Source organism: Pseudochaenichthys georgianus, chromosome 3, assembly GCF_902827115.2.
Source record: "Pseudochaenichthys georgianus chromosome 3, fPseGeo1.2, whole genome shotgun sequence".
NCBI classification, from domain to species: Eukaryota; Metazoa; Chordata; class Actinopteri; order Perciformes; family Channichthyidae; genus Pseudochaenichthys; species Pseudochaenichthys georgianus.
Genome location: NC_047505.1, coordinates 15640153 through 15667689, shown reverse-complemented (window position 1 = coordinate 15667689; position 27537 = coordinate 15640153). Strand labels below are relative to the sequence as shown.

At 39.5% G+C, this 27537-nt stretch overlaps 2 protein-coding genes across 3 annotated transcripts; one reads left to right on the top strand and one right to left on the bottom strand.

The window, feature by feature from the left end:
- Window positions 1-482: 482 nt before the first annotated feature.
- arfgap2 (ADP-ribosylation factor GTPase activating protein 2) lies at window positions 483-14955 on the top strand. 2 transcript variants are annotated; one of them, XM_034105475.2, is made up of 17 exons: window positions 483-572; window positions 3805-3923; window positions 5703-5775; window positions 5911-6042; window positions 6402-6482; window positions 6602-6707; window positions 7378-7434; window positions 8064-8108; window positions 9830-9882; window positions 10394-10530; window positions 10635-10766; window positions 11417-11545; window positions 11648-11800; window positions 11897-12023; window positions 12186-12273; window positions 12696-12820; window positions 13086-14955. In XM_034105475.2, the coding sequence occupies exons 1-17, from the start codon at window positions 501-503 to the stop codon at window positions 13104-13106; spliced, it is 1650 nt and encodes a 549-aa protein (XP_033961366.1). In that variant the 5' UTR covers window positions 483-500; the 3' UTR covers window positions 13107-14955. The 2 variants fall into 2 exon arrangements, with proteins under 2 accessions (XP_033961366.1, XP_033961367.1); XM_034105476.2 differs by lacking the exon at window positions 8064-8108.
- On the bottom strand, window positions 14880-27520 carry pex16 (peroxisomal biogenesis factor 16). The gene is made up of 11 exons (XM_034105477.2): window positions 27235-27520; window positions 26789-26824; window positions 25468-25544; window positions 23916-24049; window positions 22174-22274; window positions 21378-21467; window positions 20162-20308; window positions 19191-19263; window positions 18263-18382; window positions 17250-17314; window positions 14880-15548 (listed from the first exon to the last, which is right to left on the bottom strand). The coding sequence occupies exons 1-11, from the start codon at window positions 27365-27367 to the stop codon at window positions 15490-15492; spliced, it is 1035 nt and encodes a 344-aa protein (XP_033961368.1). The 5' UTR covers window positions 27368-27520; the 3' UTR covers window positions 14880-15489.
- Window positions 27521-27537: the final 17 nt, after the last annotated feature.

Sequence of the window (27537 nt, the reverse complement as noted above, 5' to 3'; positions counted from 1 at the left end):
CTTGGAGATCACATTAACAATAAAATGGACTGGACTGACAACAATTATGCCCTTTAAGCTGTTCATTTTCAGAGTTTGCAATGGCTTGCAGCATTTTTAGATATGCAAAGATTTACATAACAAGTCCAGAAAATATAGATGATTGTTTCATGATGACTGTTTTTTCTCTATAGCCTTAATATAACTACCTCTGGTAATCTTGCCCTTTCATAAGGCTGATTGGTTGAGTAGTGATTTGAGTGATTGGTTGATGAGCAGGGCTAGACAATGAGTGTTCTAGCGTTTAATATATGAATGTATAATAGTGATAATTGTCGTGACAGATAATTAGTTGGCTAAACACCACGTATCAAGTTTGAATTTACATAGCAATTATACGTTTTATGCAGTCTATGGTTTTATGGCCGCCGTATACACGATTCAACTTTCGCTTTTGTTAGATATGGAACCAACGGGGATCCGTAGTTACGTCAGCTAATGGAAATTGTTAGAGTGGCAAGATGGCTACTGAACCAAATAAGACTGAGATCCTTACCATTTTCAAAAGATTAAGATCTATTCCTACAAACAAGGTAAACTTAAAAGACTCTGCAGTTGTGCGTGTATACGTGTGTATGTCTTGCTTGTGTTGGCAGTGTTTTAGTCAGAGGCTGTGAGCTGGCTTGCTGTAGTTTTCTGTCACCCAGCTAACGGGAGCTAACCGCTGCTGCCGGTGAAGAGTCACATATAAAGGCCACGTATACGATCTGTGTGTTGAGGAGTGAAGATAATCACTAAGCCACACTTAGTTTATGTAAATAAATAAATAATGAATTAACAGGTTAGACCGAATTCTAGATATGTCCAAATTACGGCACACAGTTTAGTAATAATATGAACCTTCTCCATTTGAAGTCGTAAGGCTTGACGGTATTAAACCATAAGCTATCCAATGCTAAAGCTAACAGTGTCAGTTGTACAGGAACTTAATGACACTTGATAAGCTTGGGAGTCAGATCCATATGCTCAGTTTAATATTCAAATACTATACATTGCCTGGTATATTTTTGTATCAAAAAGTGTTTGTTAAATGCAGTGCTACCGTCTACCTAGCTACACTTAATGCAGCATTTAAGTACAATGTGTAGGTACTTACTTATTTAAAATGTTTATTTCACGCTACCTTATACCTATATATTATAACACCTTATTCCTTTGCATTCTAATTTAATTTTGTAATGTTTGAATTAAACTAAAGGATAGTATGTTGTATGGGTTACAAAGTTATCCCTTCATAACATGTTAAAGGTGGGTTACATGAAGATGCAAGTGATGTATCATCACCCCACCTTTACTGTAACCACAATGAACTAAACGATTAACAACATTAAGTATTGTTAAAATACCACAATGTAAAGGTATGTTACATCATGGATGGTGAAACAACTGCTCACTGTAATGAACATTCAGATGCTTGGAGCAAGTAATATTAATAAATAAAATGTACAAATGTGCCTTGATATTATTCCAACAGAATTTTTCAAAAATGTTTTTCGTTGCATGGCCTCAGCTCTACTTCATAGTAAACAAGTCTCTTGAATCAGGTGTTTTTCCACAGGCCCTGAAAACTGCAGTCATTAAACCGCTCTTAAAAAAAGAATAATGCTTCAGTAATGAACAACTGCAGGCCAATATCAAACCTGCCATCTCTAGGTAAAATCATTGAAAAAGTTGTTTTTCAACAGTTGAGTAATTTCTTGCATTTATATAACTGATGTGTTCGGCAGTCACACATTTACATAACAATTTAACCAGGAGACGATGCTCCAATTCAAACACTGAGCAAGTGCATTGAACAAATCAATGACTGGATGTGTCAGAACTTTCTCCAATTAAACAAAGATAAAACTGAGGTAATGGTTTTTGGAGCCAAGGCAGAACGTATAAAAGTGAGCGCTGAGCTTCAGTCTGCAATGTTCAAAACAACAGATAAAGCCAGAAATCTAGGTGTAGTCATGGACTCTGACCTGAGTTTCAACAGTCACATTAAAACAGTTACTAAATCAGCCTGCTATCACCTAAAGAACATATCTAGGATTAAAAGACTAATGTCACAGCAGGATTTGGAAAAACTTGTCCATGCTTTTATCTTCAGTAGACTCGACTACTGCAATGGTGTCTTCACAGGTCTCACTAAAAAATATATTAGAAAGCTGCAGCTGATTCAGAACGCCGCTGCTCGAGTCCTCACTAACACTAAGAAAGTGGATCACATCACTCCTGTTCTGAAGTCTTTACACTGGCTTCCTGTGTGTCAAAGAATAGATTTCAAAATACTGCTGCTGGTTTATAAAGCACTGAATGGTTTAGGCCCAAATTACATTTCTGATCTTCTGCTAAATTATGAACCATCCAGATCTCTCAGGTCTTCAGGGACTGGTCAGCTTTCTGTCCCCAGAGTCAGAACTAAACATGGTAAAGCAGCGTTCAGTTATTATGCTCCAAATATCTGGAACAAACTCCCAGAAACCTGCAGGTCCGCTGCAACTCTTACTACTTTTAAATCCAGGCTGAAGACTTTTCTTTTTGCCGCTGCTTTTAATTGAGATATTCATATCTTAAACTGCATTGTAACTTTTCTTTTAATGTTTATTTAAAACATATATTTTTTAATAACTGTTCTGAATGTCTTTCATTGTTGTAAAGCACTTTGAATTGCCTTGTGTTGAAAGGCGCTATATAAATAAACTTGCCTTGCCTTAAATCAGTGGTTCTCAAACTTTTTCTGTCAGGCCCCCCCTTTGGAGAAAAAAAAAAGTCGGGGCCCCCCCCCCAACACAAATAGTCAGGCTCAGTGGCGGCGCCAGAGATTTATTTTGGGGGTGCTGTGGGGTAGCTTGACGTTTCATAGAGGGTGCTCAAACATTTAGGGTTTCCCATTAATGTACCGGTCGCTACAGTGGAATTTTCTGCTGCAACAATCCCCACGCAAATATACAGTGTACCCACAACTGTTACAATGAAGGCTCGATAATCAGCTCACGGCATATAGGTGTAAGCAGGGGTAAAGTGCTATTTTTATAGGTGGTGTGTGTGAGCCTCACATAGGGGGGTCCGGGGGCAAGCTCCCCCGGGAAGATTTTTAAATATTTAAGTTAAAAGCATCAATCTGGTGCACTTTGAGAGCAAAATGAAGAGATCTATGGATACATCTCTCAACACAGAACTGTAAACAGATTTACTATTTCTTTATGGATATTTTACAAATCACTCTCCTTTTAAACTTTATTAATTTTTTAATGTCATAGAGTATTTCATACCTGTTTTTAATTTATTCTCTTATTTTTTTATAACTATAATGATCATATAAACGTGTGCCTCGGAAATAATTGTTTACATTAATGGTGACCAAAACATTTGAGACCCACTGAGATAACACTGAGAGAGTCCATTAGCTCACTGAGTCTCTCAGTCTGACAGGAGAGGACTCTCTTCCACCTTGTTGTTGAAAAAACTCCTTATATCCGTTAGCGTAGCTCGCTAGCACCAGAAGCTAACATCAACGATCTCCAGTACCGGTGCGCTCTCACTCGCGCACGCACACAAAATGGCTCGTTCCACACACACAGAGCCGAGCTTTAATGAAACACAGAGACCCAGACGTAATAGTACTGTATCATATTATTTTCGAATCAATGATTTTACAAAATATGATTTTTTTTTTTTTTTTTAATCTTTTTTTTTTTTTTTAATAACCATTTTTCCTCCTGGTCTCTCGCGCCCCCCACTTTGAGAACCACTGCCTGACATGTTGTTTCCGTTCAGGTGTGTTTTGACTGTGCGGCTAAAAACCCTAGTTGGGCCAGCATCTCCTACGGTGTGTTTTTATGCATCGACTGCTCTGGCATCCACCGCTCCCTGGGAGTGCATCTCAGCTTCATCAGGTAAGCTTCAGTGTAAATCAACAATATCACCAAGCTATCGGAAGTTATCGTCATGGAGAATACGATAGCCATCGCAGCAGCTGGCCCTAGGCTCTGGAAACCTCTACCCCTCCATGTGAGGTCGGCCCAGACCCTAGGGGTTTTTAAATCTACACTTAAGACTAGGGTTGGGTATCGTTTGAATTTCCACGATTCTGATTCCGATTCCGATTCTACTTTTCGATTTCAGGGTAAAAAAATGATACATGCTTCTTCCACCAAAAAAATTACATTTATTCGAGAAACTTTTACACAGGTTAGTTTACAGTAATATTCACATTAATCAGTCTGTTTATATTCACTGTTATGTAACTGTAACCTGAGAACCACTGAAGCTGCAACAGTCCAACTTTTAAAAACAGTTCTTGTTGAGAAAAACAAGCATATCTGCCTTCTCAGGCATACCTGGAAGAAATGTTTGAACATTTTAAAGTAAAATGCTTCAATCTGGTGCACTTTAAGCAGAATGACTAGAGACTAGATCTAGGGGGTACAACTCCAAACACCCATATGAAAAAGATCGGTTTACATTTTAATAATTAAATAAGTATGTGAACATAACCAATAACCCACCATAGCCAATAACAAATACATGTAACATATTTTATTTTTGTTGTTCATTCATATCTTATTTTACTATTTTATTTATGCATATTTTTTTATCTCCAGTTTAAAACGATATGTCTGGTTTACTGTCCTATAGTATACATTGGAATGATTTCAAACTTGTTTTAACCCAATAATTATAAAGGAGAGCCTTGGAAATATGTGTTTACATAAATTGTGATCAAAACGTTTGAGACCCACTGAGATAACTTAGACTAAAGTGAACTATCTAAACCCTCAGAGTCCTTTACCTCACTGAGCTGAAGTTATCAGCCTCTCAGTCTGACTGGAGAGGACTCTCCCTCCACATCATTGTAGAAACATCTTCTTCTTCCGTTAGAGCAGCTAGCACCAGATGCTAATAACAACAGCGCGTACCGGTGCACCCTCCTTTTCTCCCTTGCTCGCTCACTCGCACTTTGGCTGTGAGCTGCGGGTGCCAGATAAGCCAACATCCCCCATTTTCATCACTTACAGAGCCCATCGCACAGGGAAGATGAAAATGGTGTTACATTTACTTAATTATGAATGTTGTTACATCAAGGCCGAAAATTAGGATGAGCCCCAACGGTCAAAACATTTTTTTTTTCTCCCAGATCTGGCGCCCTAGGCGAACATGGTTACGCTGTAGGAAGTGTAGGTACAACGCTACATTTCCCGCCCCGCCGCAGTCATACAGTAGGCTACGGAGAGCGGCGGAACCGAAATTCACATTTCTAAATGATGCCGTTGGAATCTAAATGTTGGAACCGGTTCCGAACCGGTTCTCGGTACCCAACCCTACTTAAGACACACTTCTTCTAACTGGCCTTCTAGTCCGAGCGGAGCACGACTACTGACATTTCCCTGTGTGTGATTTTATTGTTGCTGTTGTAATTTATTGTCTTCTGTTTTGCTATTGTAGAAGCGTTTTTAAAAATGTGCTATATAAATAAAACTTAATTTGATTAGATTTTTATTTGAATACTTCTTTGACAATTTGCGTGAGCAATTGAGCTTTGTGAAAGAAAAGCATTCCACCTTTTAATTATTGTTTGCAGTGCAGCAAATCGTTCTGTCTTGAGTACAGATTGTTAGAGGCTCAGAATTCATGTGTGTCATACCGAAGTGCTGACTTTTCCATTTTTAACCTAGGTCCACTGAGTTAGACTCCAACTGGAACTGGTTTCAGCTAAGATGTATGCAGGTCGGAGGCAATGCCAACGCGGTAAGTCAAATTGCAGTTAGGAATGAAGCCATATAAATAATTAACTTAATGTTCTAGGTGAGGTAATTGGCAAGCTTTATTTTGCTGTCTGATTTATTTATATGATTCAATAAGTCCCTTTGTCCTCTTCTGAAGACGGCATTCTTCCGCCAGCATGGCTGCTCCACAAATGACACCAACGTCAAGTATAACAGTCGTGCGTCCCAGTTATACCGTGAGAAGATTCGGCAGCAAGCTAATGCTGCATTGTCCAAATATGGCACAGATGTGAGTATCAATCTGTTTGGGGAATGGGTCCTGTGTCTAAATCATAACATATATTTATTAAATTCCATTGGGGAAGTCAGCAGTAGACTCTCTGTCTTTGTTGATCAACTGTACACAACCTGAGGTCATCGTTATTATCAGTAATGAACCGTAGTCCTGTGCATCATCTACACAGTTATGTAAGAGGTGTTATCACTGTCTGAGACGTAGATGCAGTGCAGAGTCCACTAGGTGTGCAATGATTTCATGTCAGACAGGAAGCCAAAACAATAACATTTGGAATTGCAAACATTGTTTAAACGTAGTTGATGAAATTGTGTTTCTCTCATAATAACAAAGTCTGGCCTTCTTTGTTGCAGCTATGGATTGACTCTTCTACAGCAAGCACGCCTTCAGCTCCTGAGAAGAAAGAGACCGACTTCTTTGCAGAACACACACAGGTTTGTGTTTTCCTGCAAAATGATGGCATGCTGCTAAAAAAACAAAACAAGTCATTTGAATCCTTGTGTGTTTAATTCAATGTATAACTAGCTTAACATTTTCTTTTTTATGTTTGCAGGGTGCTAATGACTGGTGCATGGCGCCGCCCTCTGAGCCAGAGCTGAATGGAGCCGCTGTCACCTCGCAGCTGACGGACCCAACGGCCAAAGTCCAGGATGACATCCGTAAGTATTAAAAAACCTTTATGTTGACTGTCTGTTTTACCTTTTTGTTTTGTTTTACACACACAACAGGCCCTCTGCTTATTCAGCAAATAAAAGTCAGACGTCCTTTGTCGGCTCTGAAGGGAGCTTTCCAAAGTTGGACAATATAACCCGATGATGTCATAGTGATGTCATCAGGGTTATTTGGTCAGACAACAGAAAGACTCCAAACAAGTTGGGAATGTTGGGTTTTTAAAGGTGTTCAGTTGGAAGGAAAGTTATGATAAAAGGACATTATAGTGGTGCATTATGGGAAGTGTAGGTTCCAAAATGACTGGATACAGGGACTGAACCTCATGATAACTTGACCTCTGCTGCTTTACATTGAACCTTTTTAGAAAAAGAAAAATGTTATATCAGCTTTTACCTTCTAGTCTTTGGATTAAGAAGATTCTGCTGGGGTGTCCTTTTTCTTTAATTTTCCATATTGAAAGACACTCAAAAAATAAAAAAAATTACTGGCATGACATCACTTAAATACAAATAATTACAGGTAATACATAAACATCAAAACATAAGTAATACATAAACATAAAATAATAAGTGAAAAGAATCAAACATTAAACAAGCTGTGGAATAAAATTAATGTTGTTTTTGTTGCTTTAAATGTTTTCCTTGGTTCCCGCTGTAGATCCGGAGGAAGGACCCAGCATCGAAGGTCTGAGCTCGTCCCCCAAAGCCTCCATCGGTGAGTACTTAAACATGATTCATGGTCTGTGAGCGAAGTCACGAGCATAGGCCCGCTCTTTCGTAACTCCAGCCCTGTCTTCTGAAATTCTCATTCTCAAGTTTGATGTGCGTGCTTGTTCGAAGGGTACACACTCCTCGCTCTGAGAGACTCTGTCTCTCCGTCTCTAGATCTCTTTATTTGTATATATATGAACATGTACTGGATCCCTCTTTTTATTTCTTAAGTCGCTCCAAAAGGATTCTAGTTTATTATCAATTTCAATGAATCCGCAGATTTTTCCCCAAATGATTATTCACACATCAAATGAAATGATATAGCATGTGCTTCACAAAAGATGAAAAGAATAAGATAAAACGAGAATTAGCAATATTAAAAACAGCAGAAGGGATATTTAAGAGAAATCGAAAAGAGACCTTAAATATTGATTCAAATCAAAAATGTCCTTCCAACTCACAGATCATTCATGGATTCATCATGTAAACAGTCCTTTATAGCCATTAGCCGTATCAATTGATAAATGTCTAATTTGGACCCCGACATGTTTTAATATAGCATTCTCTGTTAAATTCGACTTCTTCTGTGTTTTGGATCACGGTTTTGGTGACGGGCTTTGTCCGGTCGTATAGAGGACACCATGCGTTTGTCCTCAGATGAAGGACGGCTACTTAAAGGTGATTAGCTGTTGTTTATGCCGGCTGGATTATGCCTTTACGATGCATGGTTTTGTTGCTTGATTGACATCCCTCCACCCCTCCCATTCTCCTCTCTCTGCTGATCACACAATGGAAACAAGCTAATTCTGGCGAGCACCTGCTGCTCAACAAGTTGTCAAGAAATAAATGTGTGTTGGAAACAGTAGGGGTGTAACGGTTCACACACATTTCGGTTCGGTACGTAGGTCACGGTTCGGTACGTTTTCGGTACAGCAGAAAAAATTATCACAAAACATAATATATTTTTTTTAAATTATTATTAAACTGTGAATAATGTATTCACTCAAATAAAATTAGTTTTGGGTTTTAAATTATTATATATAAATAATCAATATAAAATATAATAAAATAAACATTAAGGTGCAGCTTTTCGATGAACTGAAATAATCTGTATTTGAACTGTACTAGTACCTAAGCAGCCAGTTTGACATTAGGACTTGCTTGTCATTGTATTGTCATGTTTTTTTAAAGAAAAATGTACTCCACATTGCTTGCCGAAAGGGCAGATCTGCTGGCACTAGCAATGTCTCCTGCTGTGGAGAACACCCTCTCGCTAGGGACAGAGGTAGTAGCAGATACAGCCAGGTAGCGCTTTGCTAACATGGCAACATAAGGATATTTGGCGTTTGTAATAGCTTTGGCTCGGTCTGAAGTTTTTGCGAGTGGTGGAGGCTTAAATGCTAGTGGGAGTTGGGTTTGCACTTCAGTATTTTGGTACCGGTGATATTCACGTTCGGGTGATGCCTTTTCAAATGAGTGTGCAAGTTTGATGTATTGCCAGCCGCGTAACCAATTTTAGTTGAACAATGCCGACAAACAGCGTTGGTTCGGTCCACCTGTCTTTGTCCGTCATCCTTGTACGTAACTGCGAAACCAAAATGTTCCCAAACCGGAGACTTCAATGATGCTGGAGGATTTTCGAGCTCAACTTTATCTGCGTTCGCCATTTCGACAGTTCCTCAAATTACTGACTACATTTGAACGCATCCCTCTGACCAGCTCGTCCAATGAAATGACTTGCTCGCTCTATGACGCGTTGAACACAATGGGAGCAAATTACTCTGAATGCTGCGAAGCAGCACCTGAGATTACTTCCATGAAGTTGTTCACGTTCTCAATTTTTTACGTTTAACATTATATTCGTTCGGTACACTTCGGCACACAATAATTTTGGTACGTGTACCGTTACACCCCTAGGAAACAGTAAATCAAGGGCCCTGCATTGTGTGGAAAGAGAACAGTCCTTGTCACGTACCTGCATACCTGCAGGTAATTGCTGTGTGAAGGAGTATGTTGCCGCTAGCATTGAAACATGCTAAAATGTTGGTGTCATAACTCTCTAAGGGTGGAAAAGAGTCTAAATATAGCATTTGTGACAATAGTGTGGTTTTTCGTCTTGCGGCTACATTTCCTGAACTCCAGTGTCAATGCGAGTTTATAATGCTGCGGTGCTCCTGCTTACATGTCCTCCACTGAGAGTAAGCAGTGTGGGAATTAACAATAAAAACCAGCCCAAGCTATGTTTTTGTATCCGTGTGATTTCTATGCGATATTAACTTATGGTGTGTTTTTCATGCTTGGATTTGAGGTTGTCTTAGTCATTGTCAATTGGCCTACTACTAAATGAAGGCTTAACATAAGCCTATTGCTTTTTTGACATGTTGCATAATGTGTTACAGATGTGAGACCTTCCATTATTGGGAAAAAGAAGCCCATGGCTGCCAAAAAAGGGGTAAGTCATATTGTTGCCATACTACATACCTTGGGTTTTAGGAGCTGCAAGCTGTGTCCTCTGTGCTTGAGTAACATGTATTGTGTTACAAATTAGAGAGGGGTTTTTCCTCCCCCCCCCCCCCCCCCCCCCTGCCTGAAACTCCTCCATTGGAATCCCTTGTTTAATATCGTCACAGTGACATCACTATGTAACACTCACACTTCTATTGGATCGCGCTCCAACACATTGTACGTGATAGGCTAAGGGGCGGGACATTTCTAAGTCGTTGACCAATCACAACAGAGCCAGTCAGCTAACCAATCAGAGCAGACTTGGCTCTGGTTTCAGACAGAGGGTGAAAAGAGGTGCTGCAGCACAGGCAGTATGAGAGAAATAAAGAGCTTTTTGAACATGCAGACATGTTCCAGGAGAGGCACAAAAGATAAATGAACCTTAAAATGAGCAGAATTGGGCCCTTTTTAAATCGATGCTAGAGCTAATCTGTGCACTACTTTTCCATCTCATGCAGCTCGGTGCCAAGAAAGGTCTCGGTGCCCAGAAGGTGAGCAGCAAGAGTTTTACGGAGGTGGAGAAGCAGGCGCAAGTGGCGGAGAAGATGAGAGAAGTGCAGGCTGTGGAGGTGAAGAAAAGTGCAGAGGAGTCCATGTAAGAAGTATTATTTTATCTATTTTCACACAGAAATCCAGGTAGAATGTAGGCCCATTTTCAAAAGATCGGTAAAACGTTGTAACTTGTTTTTGCTTTTGCAGCGTGGCTTCGATGCGTCTGGCCTACAAAGAGCTGGAGATCGACCGGAAGATGGAGGAAAAGAAGATGAACACACTGGAGGGCAAAAAGAGGGAGCAGGCGGAGAGGCTGGGCATGGGCTTCGGCAACAGGAGGTAACTTCACTGATCAGAGTTTGGGGACGGGCTGTTTCTCTGCAGAGGATCACATTGATTATGAGGAGCATCAACCTATCTGATGGATCATGTGTAATCATCAGGGTTAGGCAAGCTACTGGAAACAGTAACAGATACCACTTATTTGTCTGTATGAAGATGTCTACAACATCCAAGTAATTTGTTTCTCTGGAAAGTAACATTTACATTTTATTTTAAATATATGCTTCAACTCTCACATATCTATAGTTTAGCTATTCTGTATGTCATTTAATTTATAGCAGCCGCTCCCTGCGCCATAGAGCAATATTATCTTAATAATGCTAATACAACACTAGTACAATGTGTACATTTGTACTTCATATGTTTCACATAAAGATTTGTATTAGTTTTGCCCATTCTTACATGTATTATTTATTTAATCGATGTTTATTTTATCACAATATTAAATTAAATAACTTTCACAAAACCCACATTTTACTGGTAAATAAATTGCTCTGATGAATGAGTATAAGAGTAGTTATTAATTGTGATAATTAAAATATATTTATATATATTAAGTTACATTTCTGGTTTCTTTTTTCTTTGTTGAGACTAATATCTCAGAAGATTCAATAAGTGTGTGTGTGTGTGTGTGTGTCCTGTTTCAGCGCTGTGTCTCACTCGGTGATGTCAGAGATGCAGACGATCGAGCAGGAGACTCCAGTGGGGGCCAAGTCCTCCTCTCGCTCCAAACTGGACATGTTTGATGAGCCGGGCTTCACCTCGGGACCCCCAAAGTACGTATGACAGCTCTCGAACGATATATCAATGTGATTCAGTTTCAACGAGTCAACTTGCAGTCCAACCAGGCGAGTAAGACATTGTGTTTGATGTCTCAGATATAAGGACAACCCGTTTACAGTTGGAGACAGTTTTGGATCGCGGTGGGATACAGAGGGAGGGACCGCCTCCTTCACCACCTCCTGGGCTCTGGAGAAAGAGGACCCCAAAGAGGAGGTCACCATCTCTAGTATTCAGCCAATCGGAGAGAGGTATCTATCCATGCACTGTCATTGTTGAAATAATAATGACATTTGTGTCCCCTCCACTGGGAACAGCTCTGATGTGTGTTCTTGTGTCTAACCCAGACTTCCCAGCAGAAGGAAAGCGGAGGTGTCCGCTCCAGTGTCAGAGTCCAGTGAGGCCCGAAATAAGTTTGCAAACGCAAAGGCCATCTCTTCCGACATGTTCTTCGGCCGGGAGAGCACTGCAGATGTGAGAAATAATTTCAGTTTTCAATTATAACTTGTAGCACTTGAAGCTTGCATTGATTCCTGGCAACTGTGTGTTAAAAGCAATAACTCCTGGAGAGATATTGATGTGCTAATTGTGTATTGTCATTACCCAGGTGTTGATTTTAGTTTGTTCTTCTCTCAGTATGATGCCAAGACCAGACTGGACACCATGTCTGGAAGCACCTCCATCAGTTCAGCTGACCTGTTTGGAGAAGCCAGTGACCATACAGGTATGACCTATTGTGCATTATCTTTTATTTTTCTTTGTGTCACAAAAATGCCATGAGGAGACCCCAGCAATTTATGTCTGTGGAACTCAGGCCAAAGGTCATTGGTTTCTACCTGAGACATACATCTTAATATATTTGTGAGCAGTATATTCAATCTCAGTAGTTTTCTTAAACAGCTTGTCACTGTAGCTTCTAGCAAATGCATCTTAAACAGGAGTTAATAGTGCATTTGTTGGGGACTATTTTGAGCGGCGGATTACTCCACATTAAGTGTTGCACTGCTCATAAATTCTGTATTCTGTGTTTACTGCAGGTTTGAACTGTTTCCCCTTACACAATGAGCTGAACTGAAAACAAATCTTTATGTATGTTATTTATTTAAAGTAGTGTGACTTACATACTTCCCCCCCCCCTCCTCTCAGGGAGGGGAGCGGGCTACGATGGTGTGCTGCCCGCCGGCCCGGACATCGCTCAGTTCAAACAGGGCGTGAAGACTGTCGCAGGCAAGATGGCCGTCCTGGCCAACGGTGTCATGAATACCATCCAGGTGAGAGTTTGTAAGCTGATATGTGATATCGTTTTGCAGCAGCCATAGAGTGGTGCATTGACAACCTAGGCTAGAAACAAACTACATCACAGTCACACGACTTCACATCATCACCACCGCTAAGCTAAAGGTGGCTAACATTCGGAGTGATGACTTTAGTATACTCTTCAAACAATGAGACTTGAACATGATTCAATATCTGACTATCTTCATTAGCTTATACACAAATGGCTGCTTCTTTTTCTGAAACATGTAATGTCTCCAGGATCGCTACGGCTCCTACTGATTCGCCCTGAGGGATGAGCACCAAGCTGTGGGAAGACATACCAACTGACGCCTGTGAAGAGCCCCCCCCGCCTCCTGACTGACACATGCATTTGGGCGGAGTAAATGGGACGATAGAGAGACGGGAAGCAGAAAGGATTGCATGAGGATAATAAATCATCCTTCTCTCCCGGTCTCTTCTAGACATTTTTTACAGGAGTGAGACCGTATTTTCTTCTCTCATTATCATTAGCTTGAGTTTTATTTTCCTAAAGGAAACCATCAAAGAGTGTAGTTTTTTCTAAACCGAGAGATATGTTGTAATTTAATGTTGTTGTTTTTTGGTCTTTAGTTTTCAAAATGACGTCAGAGTTAACTCTTCTATATTTTATTCCTTCAACAAAAATCAAAGTATTGTTTTTGATTTATATTATCGAATACTTAAGTCTTTTCTTTTATTGTTATATTAATACACAAGTGCAGTGTATATAAGTTAAACCGTCTGCATTGATTTGAACAAAAATCCACAATGTGTGCATTCAGTGTTTGATTTACTTACAGTACAGTTTATCCACAGGTTATTTGTATTCATGAGCAGAGCACTGAATGACCATTTTAGACGGTTTGTTTAGAGATTGGAATTATGCATTTCAGTTGGGTGAGAGTGTATATTGTGAAACAGTGGAGCATCCCATATTTGATGTCCTGGTTGCTATTAGTCTACTTGGCAGCACTGGGAAACCCGGAAATGTCTATTATGGTTCCCCGGCATTTAGTAACTGTCAGATAACTTGCATATGTTGGGCATTTTAAAACATTTGCATAAATTGCGTTAATGAGCATTCATTAGTGAACAGGTTATCTGCTGGATTCTGCACAAACTGACTGGCCAAGGCGGGAGTTGTGCGGCAACCATTCGCTGTAGGGAACTGAAAATGATTACCTCAACAGTGGACAATATTTACAAATATATATATATATAAGCAGTCTGTCAAAGACAACATTCCAGCGTCTTCCAAAACTACAGAATTCATCAAAATCGACCCAATGTGTCAGGAGTACCAATATGGCCACTATCTGGTCATTTAGGAAAATATCTTCAATAACCCCCAAATCACTCCAATAACAGCCAAGCCCTTTTTGAACTATGATCCATATAGGCTATAATGCAACCTATGCTAAGTGGGAGCCTTACTATACATTTCTTTAGGGTACTCCACAAATACGGGTTCACAACAGGACTCTGATCTGGAAAGTAGACTATATGGTTATTTAGTATCTATGCTTCTAATACCCTGTGACCAATACACCTAAGAGGCTGTGCCGGGGATGAAATAAGTCTAATTTAAAGTATGTAGATAAGAGGTAAAGTCATGAAACACTGATATCATTTTAAGACCTGGAACTTGTTTCAAGTTGAATCTGAAGTCTGCCCTAATGTACCTTTGACTGAAACATTCGGACATGTCTGCCTTCTTCTCACTTTAACCTTTATTTTTGAAAGGCTGACGTCTTTTACATTAGCTGATCCGTTTTGGACCTATGAAAAATAAAAATGCATTTGACATTCGGGATGTAGAGACAGAACCATGCCTTATTTGGCAGGCTAAACATCTTCATCCCCCCCGGCAGGCAGACTTGACATTCAACAAGTTATTAAAACTGTAGAAGAGGAACCAGTTTGAAAAGCTCTTTGATGGATCAGTGTCATATTTTTCCTAGCGTGGCCATGCTTGTGTACGTTCCGACCCGTGATAAGACTCCAAAAAAGTAACAAATATGGACTGAAAGGATGAAACATTCAACTATTTATTTGTAGACTACAAAAAGATACGTATTCAGTATGTTAATAAAGATTTAAAACATCTGGATTCTTCTCATGTTGGACTCTTTCTCCCTCAAACCTGTTTGTGCTGTCTTACAAGTTGTCATGATATTTTATCTGGTGTTGTACAACTCTTTCCTGCCAGGAACTCTTCCGAAAGAACTGGAAATGCAACGCTTGCTGGTGGAAAAGAGACTGTCAATCAAGATGTATGTGCTGACGTGCTGCCTTCAGTCACATGTTGTTTTCACAGTACTGACACTCCCATGAATCATCACCTACCCAAAGAATGGAGATCTCACATTTGGCTTACAGGGAAAATGTAGCTTTTGAAGCATTCATCAAACCAGTGCCTTGTTCCGTCAGAAACAAGGTAGTAAAACATGTAGGACTTATTTCTTAAGTAACCAGGAATAAGGAGGGTCCTCGCTGCCAGGGGAAAGTGGTAATTATCTCCACATCATTTCATCTGATTTGTGGGGAAATTATAAAGCGCCTGTCCCTGGGCCGGACCGTTCCATTCTCATTGTTGCCCTCGTCGACTTGCGAATGATAAAGTTCCGAACACATCCATGGGGGTTTATCCCCAGTTGTAGAAGTAGATCTTCTGCCAGGAGGGGAGGTAATCCATCAGAGGCCCTGGACACACAAACAGGATCAAAACAAGCACCAATATGCAGTGGTGTAAAGTATTACACGCTTTCATATTCAAAGAGAAATATTGTACTTTTTAATCTACTAGATACTTTACAATTAAATATTTCTGCCTGAAAACAGTTTATAAAACAGGATATGTTATAAATTAAACTAGCTTTTATGTTTAATAATTTACATTTTGCTGAGAATACTTTCTTGCGATAACTTAAGTAACATTTCCAATGCAGGACTTGTACTTGTAGTACTCTTAACTATGGAAGACGGAACATGACATAAGTATAAATAAATAAAAGTATGAAGAAATAAATACAGGAATAAAAGTCGAAAATAAAACAGAACACACGTTATTATATATCTTTCATATATTTCTACATTTACGCGACATACATTTATGTATTTATGGGTCCGTATGCTAATGAGGTGGGCGGTCCTAACCTCAGTCTGAAGCAGGATTGGTCACAGGAGTGTGTGATCATTTCTGGCAGAGGGCTCTACTACTAACGCCTGGCTAACCGCGAACACCTGCGCGATGTCCCCAGCGGTGTGCCCCCAACGAAGATGTGCTTCAATAACATTTGGGGGCAACATGTAAGATGGACGCCCAAGGGTCGCCTCCTCTGTTTCCGAGAGGATTTCAAGTTGGCGGGCAACCTCTTGAAGACTCTCAAACACAGCTGGGTTAAATCCACATCGAGCTGAGCCAAGTCCTCTATACATCGTTCCACACGAAACTGGACATAGTCTTTTGGTTCTCCGTTCTCTAAATGGTCCGCTAATGATCGTAAAAGATCTCCAATGGCTCGTAAACCAATAGAGCCCTCTGCCAGAAATGATCACACCCTCCTGTAACCAATCCTGCTTAACAAGTAACAGTGTGGTGTTTTTACTTAAGTATCTGAATACTTCCTTGCCTTTATGTTATGAGCTGCGAATGGGATACAAGAGAGGAATATCATTCAAACTGAATGGTGCTGCTAAAAGAAAAGGGGCAACATTTTTATAAATGTAATCAGTCGTTACGAAATACACTGTTGTTGTTGTTGTTGTTACTGTTAATAAGTTGCCAAGATATTATGTAACTCTGCTGAACAATAGCCAGTAGTGTCATAGAGAGTTGAAGTAAAACTTAAATGAACTGCATTCTAAATGAAAACGATATTGCCAATAAAACAAATGAATAAAAAGGTGGGTTGATAAAGAAGAAACTAAACGTTGCTAACACAGGTGTTGGTCCTGCCACAACTGCGTCCCTCATGGGAGCTGTAGTCTTTTTAAGTCCTTCAAAGTGGCTCAGGGTTACGTTGATTCACCACTTTGGGCAATACGGAAATATATCCAACACTAAGAGATGGATTATTATTCATTTGGGTGCAGATGCTCATGGTCCCCAGGGGATAAATCCCACTGACTTTTCACCCAGAAGTTGACCTTTTAACAGCTTTTGGATGGATGAACATAACATGTGATATCTATGATCACTGATCCTTCACTTCACAGTCCCTTCTGTAGCAGCCTGTCAACACTTTGATGAAGGTATGTAGCACTGTTAACCCAACCAGACCAAACCACACGGTCACGAGGGATAGACTGCTAAGATAATAAGGCTGTTGTTATCCAAACAATATGTTGTTATTGTTTTCACGAGCTATGAATGTTAGACTCAGGTATGAATACAGTACTTACGTGCAATTAGGCCTATCCCTGGAACATTATCAGCCAGAAGTCTGAGCAGGAAGAGAATCTTTTCCCTAAACAAACACACAGCTGTTAAAACACTTTGTGGTGCAAACAAAATCAAAACAATTCTATTGGTATTTCCTGCTATTTTACAAATATTCGAGTGATTCTTGCAAAACTGTGCATTTCACATGGGAGAGGAACAATGAATCGATTCTTTGGCTGATAAATGTTTTGCCGTATAATCTTTTTTTTGTAATCCTTTCAAAGCAGATCTGGTGTCGAATTCTAAAATGTAAGGATTTCATATAAAAGAGTAAACTGAATATCTTTAAGGAGCCTGTTAGAAATCCCAAGTCTCCTCTACCTGAATCACTAGTGTCAATCAAGTGTAGACCACGCCCCTACCAAAGCCTACAAAACTCCGCCCCCTTCCCCCACTCCAGAGACTGCCAGACAAAGGACTGAGTGGCACATGGCATTCCCAATAGTTTGTTACTATTTCATATGAAACGTTTAAGTTAAGAGTTAGTGTTTATCAACCTGCTAGATTCCTTTTGATTTGAACATACGTTGAAGGAAAGTGAGCAGTGAATCCTGTGGATGCATTACATGATCTAAGTGACATAGTCGACCTTCTTTAGAATCGTTTTTTTTGCCTTTATGATAAGACTGGCAATATTCTTTTATTTAGATCAAATCATCTGCCACCAAGTCACCGGATTGTGAAATAAAAGGTTAAACGGCCAGCTGGGATGTTCAGTGACCCACCACGCCACACAGTATAGTTTCTTTCAGAGCCCCATTATGTTTTCGGGGGGTTGTATCTTTCCTGTAAGGCGCTATATAGGTTTCTCTCCCTGCCTGAAACGCCTCCACTTGACTCCTTTGTTCACTTCTGTGACATAGTGACATCACTACATAACGCTCGCTTTTCTATTGGCTATTGCCCAAACACATTGTTTTTCTGTTGCATGCTTGATCGTCTGGATTCTATCCTGACATCCAGACATACTCACTCAGAGAACTTGTCGTAGAAGGGCGATCGCAGCAGGTAGTAGAGCAGAAGGAATGTCCTTCTCCTCATCTCTGCCTTCTCCCATCGATTTTGACATTTTCTTTCACTGAGCACAGCGAAACTGAAAAGAGAAGCACAAATAACTGGAATAACTTATTGTACTTTCTTCTCGTAAAGGCACAACAGATAATAATCGGTTGCTGGATGTCTTATCTCCGCTTTGTGTTTTCATAGCTTAGCTTGTACTCATCAAGAGTGACAGACATCTTAAACAAACAGAGCACATACCCACAGCAGCAGGGCTTTGTGTTGGTTCAGTCATTTGGAAAGGCTTTGATCCGTAGGCAAAACATGATGTCGACATAGTGGCGTAATATACTGTATGTCCATACATCTAACTGATACAAAATAAATGATTCATCTTAATTCATTGTACTTCTATCTAAATCACATTTGTAAACATTTGCTATTTCCCCCCCCATTGCACTTATTAACTAAAGAACCAGAAGTATTTTATCCGCCAACTAATGATATATATTAACATCAATAATATTGTTTTCCTTTCAAAACATGGAGGACTAGGTTACATTATAATATGTAGTAAGTAAAGCATCGCGTTTGGATTTCAATACATCTAAAACAATTCTTAAAATTAACATTTTTTTAAATAAGGAAAATAAATTGCTAAAAGAATTGCAAAAAACACTGCCATAGTTTTGCCCGCTTGTGTTTATCTCACAATACAAATTATAATTCCTAAAAATAGTTTTTGTTTCAAGAAGACAATATGTCTATTTCTAAATATATGAAGATAATTAGTATCCTACATGTTGTGTTAAGTAGTTACAGATCCGGCCTTGAATGTAAATGTAATATTTGTATTGGATGTGAATCGGTATATACATTTAGCAGATAAGGAGCATGCTAACCTGGAGAGTTCGAGGACTCCAGACATGAGCCAGGGCTTCCAGGACTGCTTCCCACAGAGTCCCAGGCAGAGCACTGGGCCGGCTTTAAGGACTAACACTTCAACAAAAGCTCTCTACACCGAACAAAAAGGAAACGTTGACTTTAATTAAATGCATTATGTCGACGGATTTCACAAAACTGTATTAAGTTAGTTGAAAGCAATAATATTACATTTAAATACAAAAATATTAGTTTCAACTTAATAGTATTGCTTTTAACTAACCTAATAACCTAATGCCTTGCCTTGCTTTGCCTAATAGAGTTATGTGAAATGTGTTGACATAATACATTTAAATAAAGTCAACGGTTCAGGTTTTTCAGCGTAGTTCAAACATTAGTTTTGTTTTTGGCATCTTAAAGCTTTTATGTCTGCTTTTATTCTCGCTGCTCAAACAGCAACAGTTTGCCATCTAGAGGTCGTCACTATGAATGCAGGACAGTCCTCAGTCAGCGCACTTCTGCTAATACACAGAAGTTCATTTGAGAAATTACAATATTGATAGAAATAGTAACGATAAACTTAGTTAGAAAAAATATTTGGAAGGTCAAATATATTTTGAAAGATGGCTGTTAAGTTTTCATGTCTACAGCCGAAGAACCTTTTGGTGTTCATTTCTACTTTAGGTGCTTTCTGATTAGTTTTATTCATTAAAATGTGGTTTATGAATTGATATAGATATCATATGATGGACTAAGTTACAGTACTATCAGTTAGTTTTGGCTGACTGTAACAGATTGCTTTAAATAAAAAAACTCATAGCTATTATTGACATCTGAAAAGAAGGCTTCAAGTCACCTCTTTGGGAGTCTCTGGTGCTTATTTGTTGCAAGACACCTAAAACAAACTGATAGCATTTTGGATATCTCTTCAGGAATTGAAAAAGGATGTGATGAATCTTAATACAGCTGGAGTGACGATATGGAAGGATACAGTGCACGAGAGGCCGTCCGATGTACACGGCCTCTGCGAGGGTCTCCTGAAGACCCAGAGGTGTGGCGTGGAGCTTCTCCCCGTTGGAGCCGCTCGTCCTCTTACTCTGACCCGGGGCTCCCCACCGCCGCGCCTGCAGGGAGGGAGCTGAACAGCCCAGAGCGGACGGAGGAGGAATGTGTCGGTGAAACGTCAATACACCTCCTCACACATTCCTTTTGAACACGTCATTTTCCGGCTCCATGTCATGCTGCTCTTCCTGACTGTTTGCAACATAAATATATCATCTTTTGGCCTTTTTACAGTTTCTATTCAAGTAATCATCACTTCTATTGTTAACACCTGTGCTCGTTGGACTGTGACACCTGTGCAAAGGAAGACCAATTCAAAAGAAGTGATTAAAACATCTTAAGATAAAACATTTTAATAAAAACTTCATACCGGCAACAAACTTTACAAGTTGTTGCCAAATGTGTTAGTTAACAGTTGCCACGCGCAGCAGAACAGGAACATAAGCATTGATGACAAGCTGCTCAATAGCCACTTCTGTTGTTGGTCTCGAGCAACTCCTGAGGGCATGTCCTGTTACGTTAGCTGCTTTTGACTTTTTAGAAACTAGAAACTGCCTGGAAATAAGGTTGAGGCGATTGCAGAGATTGAACCAGCGGCCTCAAAACGATGCTAACGAGAGGTTTTGAATCAGAACTCCGAAACAATTACATACTGTAGGTATTATAGCTGCTTTAAGCAAAAGTACACATTTTATTTACCCCCAAAAAACATTTTAAAGGGGCCCTATTATGCTTTTGGGGGTTTGCCTTTCCTGTGGTGTTATATCAGGTTTTCGTGCATGTAAATGGTCTGCAAAGGCTAAAATGGTAGCGTAAGGTTTACGTAAGGCAGAACGCTGAACTTTGACTGCTCTCTGCGTGTTAACATTAAGGCCATGTTGCTTTTACCAAACCCCACACAAGTTCGACATTCTTCAAAGGTGTCTGCTCTCCAACTGTATGTAACTGTATGGGACCTTGAGTGGGTATGATCTTTAAGTATGATCACTTCATGTCGAGTAGTTCATAAGTTACCTCCCGGGTAAAAGGAGAGACCAACTGTCACCACCACTCAGTCACACGGTTGCTTAAAGGCTAAAACTCCACTCATTTTAGGGTTTCGTCAAACGTAAGAAGATTGTGTTTCCATTCAATATGTAACTCACTGCTGCCGAGGGGCCTGATGACCCGTCCTGACCTCTGGCCCACGTAGCAGGTGTCTTCTTCTTCTTCTTCTTGTTCCCCGTTAGCCTCATCTGTGAAAAAAAGGAAGAAGCAGTCCGATTGAATTGACTCCTTACACACACATAGCTTTTTCAATGCAATGTTAGATTTTTTTCTTTCGACACAATGGAACAATCAGTAAAGACTCACATATGACGACCATATGGAATTGTTATTTGCCTTGAGTATTTCCACAGAGCACCACATTGTGTCTTCTCCTTTATGCTCGGTTTTGGTCTCCACCAACTCCTGCTATCGGACTGCTCAATGCTCTGCTGTTCAGCAGCTTGTCTCTAACTGTCTGCCTGCTGTTTGCTGCTGGGTGGGAACAGTATATTCTTTTACTTTTATGTTGGAAAAAGCGGCCTGTTGCAGTTGAATCGTGCAACTTGAATTACTCTCCGTGTAATTAAACACTCAAACAAGCTGTCGCCTCAGACAGAAGCGTGCTTTTTTTCCAAGATGCTGCCAGAGGTGACAACCTTGTTAGACTGTATTTGTCCTGAGACATGTTGGGAGCAACAGACTGTGTGATTAAATACATTTGTGGCTCTGCCGCCATGCTAGCATCTCTGTCGTTCCATGCTAAAGGCTAACGTCATGTTGACAATGACAATAATAACCATGTCAAAAGTTAGTTTTCTCTGTTTGCCTATTACTAAGAATGAAAAATACAATTTCTTGTTAAATATCAAGCAAAAACACGAGTACTACTTGTGAGTTAGAGAGGATACTGACCTTCCCCGATGTATTCAGCTGCTCTGTCAACGGGCATTATGGGAGGTGAAGTCTGGATGCCAGATTTGTACCACAGAAGAAGCACAAGGCGAAAAATGGCCCTGGAGATCAATGTGAGATTAATTATATCAAACATAGTACACACTTTAAATTGGAGTATACTCTTTTCTTAATAAACATTGTATTTTTTGGTTATACTCTACATTGCGGAAAGTACCGGTAAGTAGATACCCATTTCATTATTAGTTCAATAAAAATAAGATTATTTAATTGGATATTCTGTTTCATCCTATTCGATTTCACATGTCCATATTTTAGTTATTTAAATGTTACTTGCGCCATTGTGTCACTATTTCATGTATTTGTCAGCCTGCACTTCTCAGGTTCCAGGCTCTCCTAGCGCTGGGCGGTATGACACAAAGCTCATATCACAGTATTTTTCTAAATCATAAAGGTATCACGGTTTATATTGGTATTTATCTATTTTTCAATGATTGGAAATGTATTTACATTTGATATAATGTTTTTTTTTAAATTGTTATTTTCTCTATTCCACTTTCTTCTTTTTTTAAAAAGTATTGGTAATGTCTGAACACACTGCTGCTTTTGTAACGAAAGAATTTACCCAAATTGGGATCAAAAAAGTATACATCCATCCATCTATTTATATGTTTTTCCTATCATAGGCAGTCCCTCTGACGAATGTGTCTTCAAGCGACGCTTGACTCGACATTTCATCAGCGTTGCTTGTTGAAACGGATCGTATTACCATACATTCTTCGTACTCTAATAAGTGCTTTCTGTTGAGGTGATGGAATCAATCACTTGTGTTACCTCCTTGGGCAACAATTTTAGTTCGACAACATTTGCAATAAATGTTAGTTTGATCCATGTCAGATTTTTTAAATCCAAAAAACCTCCAAACGGCAGACACAGCTCCTCTCCTCGACACAAGTCCTGTCATACATGTATCTCCATCTCCAGTCTCATTTTCTTCAGTTCCATCTTTACATTCAGCTTCACATGTTATGCTAACGCTACTAGGCTTGGTGCTGAACCCCCGCATGCTGCTCGATCGCCCTTCCTAACATTTTTAACGGTATTGTGGTATATGAAAAATTCACATCATACCGTATAAAGTTCACGGTATTCGGTATGAAACGGTTCTGCCCGGGACTTTCAAACAGATGGTTAAACATGGCACCCATTCAGACACAGGAGTATGGTTGATGTAGGGTCTGGATGTGTGGTGTCGGTCATCTTACGGGTGTGGGATGGGGTTGAGGTCAGAACTCTGTGCAGGCCAGTCTATCGCTTCAACACCAAACTGGGGATACAATGTCTCTACGAGCTGCTTTGAGCATGGGGGCAATGACATTTCGAAATAGAATACATTATTGACTAAAAGTTGGAAGTGTGGAACTTTGTCTCCCTCCTTCGGTAGTAAGAGGAATTACCAGACAGGAGAGACTGAAGAGACAGGGCAGCAGCTCGAGGTATGTGGAAGATACATTTCAAAAGTGGGTGTTCAAGATTTTAAAGTAACTTGATGTTCAAAGGAAGGATTCAAGTGATACAATGCAGTGCACTCCTGCAGGCTTATGGGCCCAGAGTGTGTCAAAGTTAAACGACAGACACACTTAGCTTAGATGTGTAGGGTATATTGAATTTGTCATTTTATATATGCGTTTTTCTTCTCATGTTAAAAAAAGAGATACTACTTCAAGAGGAGGGAAGCTTACTTGAATATCTGAATGAGCCCGATCACCAGCCAGCGGCCTGCGTCCCCCCACAGCCTGCAGGATCCCATCTCCAGGAAGACCTCCACATGCTCCATCACAGAGAGCCAGGTGAGGAGCCTCTGCTGAGAGAGGGGCTGGAGAGACAGAGGAACAACGCTCAGAACTCTCATCTGCAGCACAGGAACAGCATAGCATCTTATTCAAAGCCGCCTGTTGCTTTATTATAAACCCATTACAAGGCAGTCACACTGATGTTTTTCTTTCTTCAGATACTTTAATTTAACTTTTTACAAGTGTTCCACTTATGCTTAGTTGGCTGTTCCCTATCCTGTAGTGTGTTCTATGGGTTTGTGTGCATGTCAATGATCTGCAAAGGCTAAAATCCAGAGGGAGTTTCTCTACGAGCCCCTTCCTGAAACGCCTCCATTGGACTCCTTTGTTTACTTCAATAACATAGTGACATCACTATGTAACACGCGCGCTTCAATTGGCTAGCGCTCCAACACATTGTATTTGATAGGGGCGGGACATCTCCAAGCGTTTGACCACAACAGAGCCAGCCAGCTCAGCATCAGAGCAGACTGGGCTCTGGATGCCTCAGACACTCATTCATCAACCAAAATGACATCCATAAATAAAGATGAAACTATAAATGAGGATGAACTTCTTACAATGCTCCCTCCAATCCACTACCACCCTCCCTTTTGCCACTACTAATTTACAGTCACTTATTTCCTGCTATTGCTCTGTATGTTTATTATTACCTTTTGTTTTGTTACTTCCCATTGTAAAGCGTCCTTGGGTTTCGTGAAAGGCGCTATATAAATTGAAATTATTATTATTATTATTATTACTACCCCCCAGAAACCAATTAACTGACAGATGATTGAATATTCAACTGCACATGTTTCAATACTAGCTAAACCTACAGATGAATGAAGCAGTCTTTATGTATTTTCTGAGCTGGATGATAGGTTAGATTGTTTGAAATGCAAAAGCTATACAAAATGGAAACAAGTTGTAAATGTTGTGCACGTTTTTCAGCAGGATTGGATAATATCATGGTAGGAACCGTGCAGCGGCAGAAATGTATCCACTGGAAGAGATTTGGCAATGCCGCTCTTCTAATGTGATTCTCATGTGATCCTGCCGCAAGGTAACATGATTTTAGCAAACATTCAGACACACATTGATGTTGTATAATCAGGTTAAGAGAACTCTGGATAAATCATTACCTCACAGTGTTTGGATAAATGATTAGCAAAACCTGCAGGAAAAGTCAATCGTTTTCTGGTGTTCTTTCACGTTTTTTTTGTGATTGTTCATTAGCTTTATTTAGCTCTGAATTGGTATCTATTTTGATCCAGCACTATCTTGGTACATCCGCTCTGTAGCCATTTTCTTTCTTGTTTATCTTCGTATAGTACAGACTGAGCCCGGCGTGTATCAAATCCCTGGCCTGTATGAACGCTACCAGTTTCTGTGTCTCTTTAAAGGCATTTCTTCTTCTGTGAATGTAATGTGAGAGGTACATCTATCCAGCAGTGCTCACCACAGCGAGGGAACATCTCAGCCCTTTGCGCAGAATACTGTCATTGAAGAACACCAGCAGGTTGGAGGCAGAGTACACTGACAAATAAAAGACACGAGGAGAGATCAGGCAACACATATATTCAATAATGCATGAACAGCAACCATTTAGGAAGCTTGAAGATGGTATTTTGCTTGGTAATTCACTTCTTTTTTTGTTGCGATTATGAAAACAGTTTTCTGTTGATTAATTATGAATCTATTATTAGTTTATTTTAACCTATGTACGTTTAGTTCTTATCATTCATTTTACTTTCAGTTTTGCTTCTTTGCATCATCTAGTTTTGTCTGGTAAGTTTCATTTTGACATTTTCAATATATTTCACTCTATATACAAAAAAAATAATAATAATAATGCTGTCAATTGTATTATTGTTGTTGTTAAAGCATGCACCATCTTTGCTGAAAGAAGAAAACGTCTTGCTTTAGTCAGATGTGTGCAATATTACATCATTTGAAAATCTACTAATTTCTAAATTCACATGACACGCCATTAAGATTATACTTAAGATATGTCTTTCTTGTTGTGATAACAGGATATTATGCCCAATCATATGTAGGATATGAGTGTATTAAACATTTAAACTGTACAAGACGTATTGTTAGTATGTTTGTTTTTACTTTCAGTTTTACTTGCATCATCTAGTTTGATCTGTTAAGTTTCTATTTGACAATTACACTTTGTTTCACTCATGTCAAAGCACCACATATCATGAGACCCTCTATGAATCACCTTTATAATAATTAGGTTACCAAATAGTCTAATTTTATTTTTATTTTAATGCATTTATATGCTTTATATAACACCCTGAGATTTGCCTTTGTATTTGAAATTTGCTATAAAGATAAACTTGCCTTGCTTGTCTGGTGGAAAACTATAAATGTATAAGACATGTATGTTATGATTTGCCTTGTATAAATATATATATTTCTGGCATTTCTGTACAGCAGCTTCTGTATAACTGCACCATATTATTTAATTATTAAAATCAACTCTTTACAACTGATTTATGGAGCGTTAAGGGCAATATCATGGACAAAATCATCAACTTTCAGTATTAACATTTACCCTTACACTAACTCATACTTGATATTTGATGTTGTATGTAAATATCTATATGCAACTAGATTGACCCCTACTGTTGACCAGTTTAAATGTTATGGTCATACTGTTTGTAATGCAACTGCTAAACAGTTATATGCCACAGGAAGAATGAAGTCCTATCTTATCTTACACGCCAACTGACCTTGAAGCTTATTATTGAACCTTGACTTTTACTTACCTAGTTCAGATATTAAATGGGAATCTGTGAATCGCCCTGAAAAAAAGGTAAGAAAAATAATACAGTTTATTGGCCAAGTTTTAGCTTACACAGAAATAGACACAAGAGCAAGCACAACGAAACTGGAGGAACACATAAACAAGACTTTATGTACACAGGTTTGTGAACAAATATGTATATTTTATTATTAAGGACCAATGACAACCTAAATAAAATGCATGCAAGACAAAATGTGTCACATGTTCTCATTTATTATATGAGGAAAACATTAAATCCAGAATCTTTATGTGCCGCATAAGCAGCTAGTGTCACGGTTTTAAGTTATAATGAAACTAATATCTGGTCTGGAACGCAAGTTAACAGAAGTTGGAGGTGGAGTTAAGCCCACACACAGTCTTACAATGTTTTAATATATGATTCATCTGAGTAAAAGCTGTGTCACTGACCTGCGATCAGGTATGAGAGGGTCCGCACCGTCCCCTCCACCTGGGCGGCGGCGGAGGGGTTTCTCTTCACATACTCAATGTACCGCTCATAAACACGAGTCACTTTATCCACGTACTGTTTAAGAGGAGACATTTCAGCTTATACTTACTCTACACTAACATATAAACTCTTCATGTAGCCGCCATGTTCATAAAATACCAGCTGTTAAGGAGTTAGTTTGAAAAACATACGACTTCTTGAAAACAAAACTAACTTCCGCCCGGTAGAACCGTCAGCCATTAGCGTCCCCCCGCTCCCAGGTC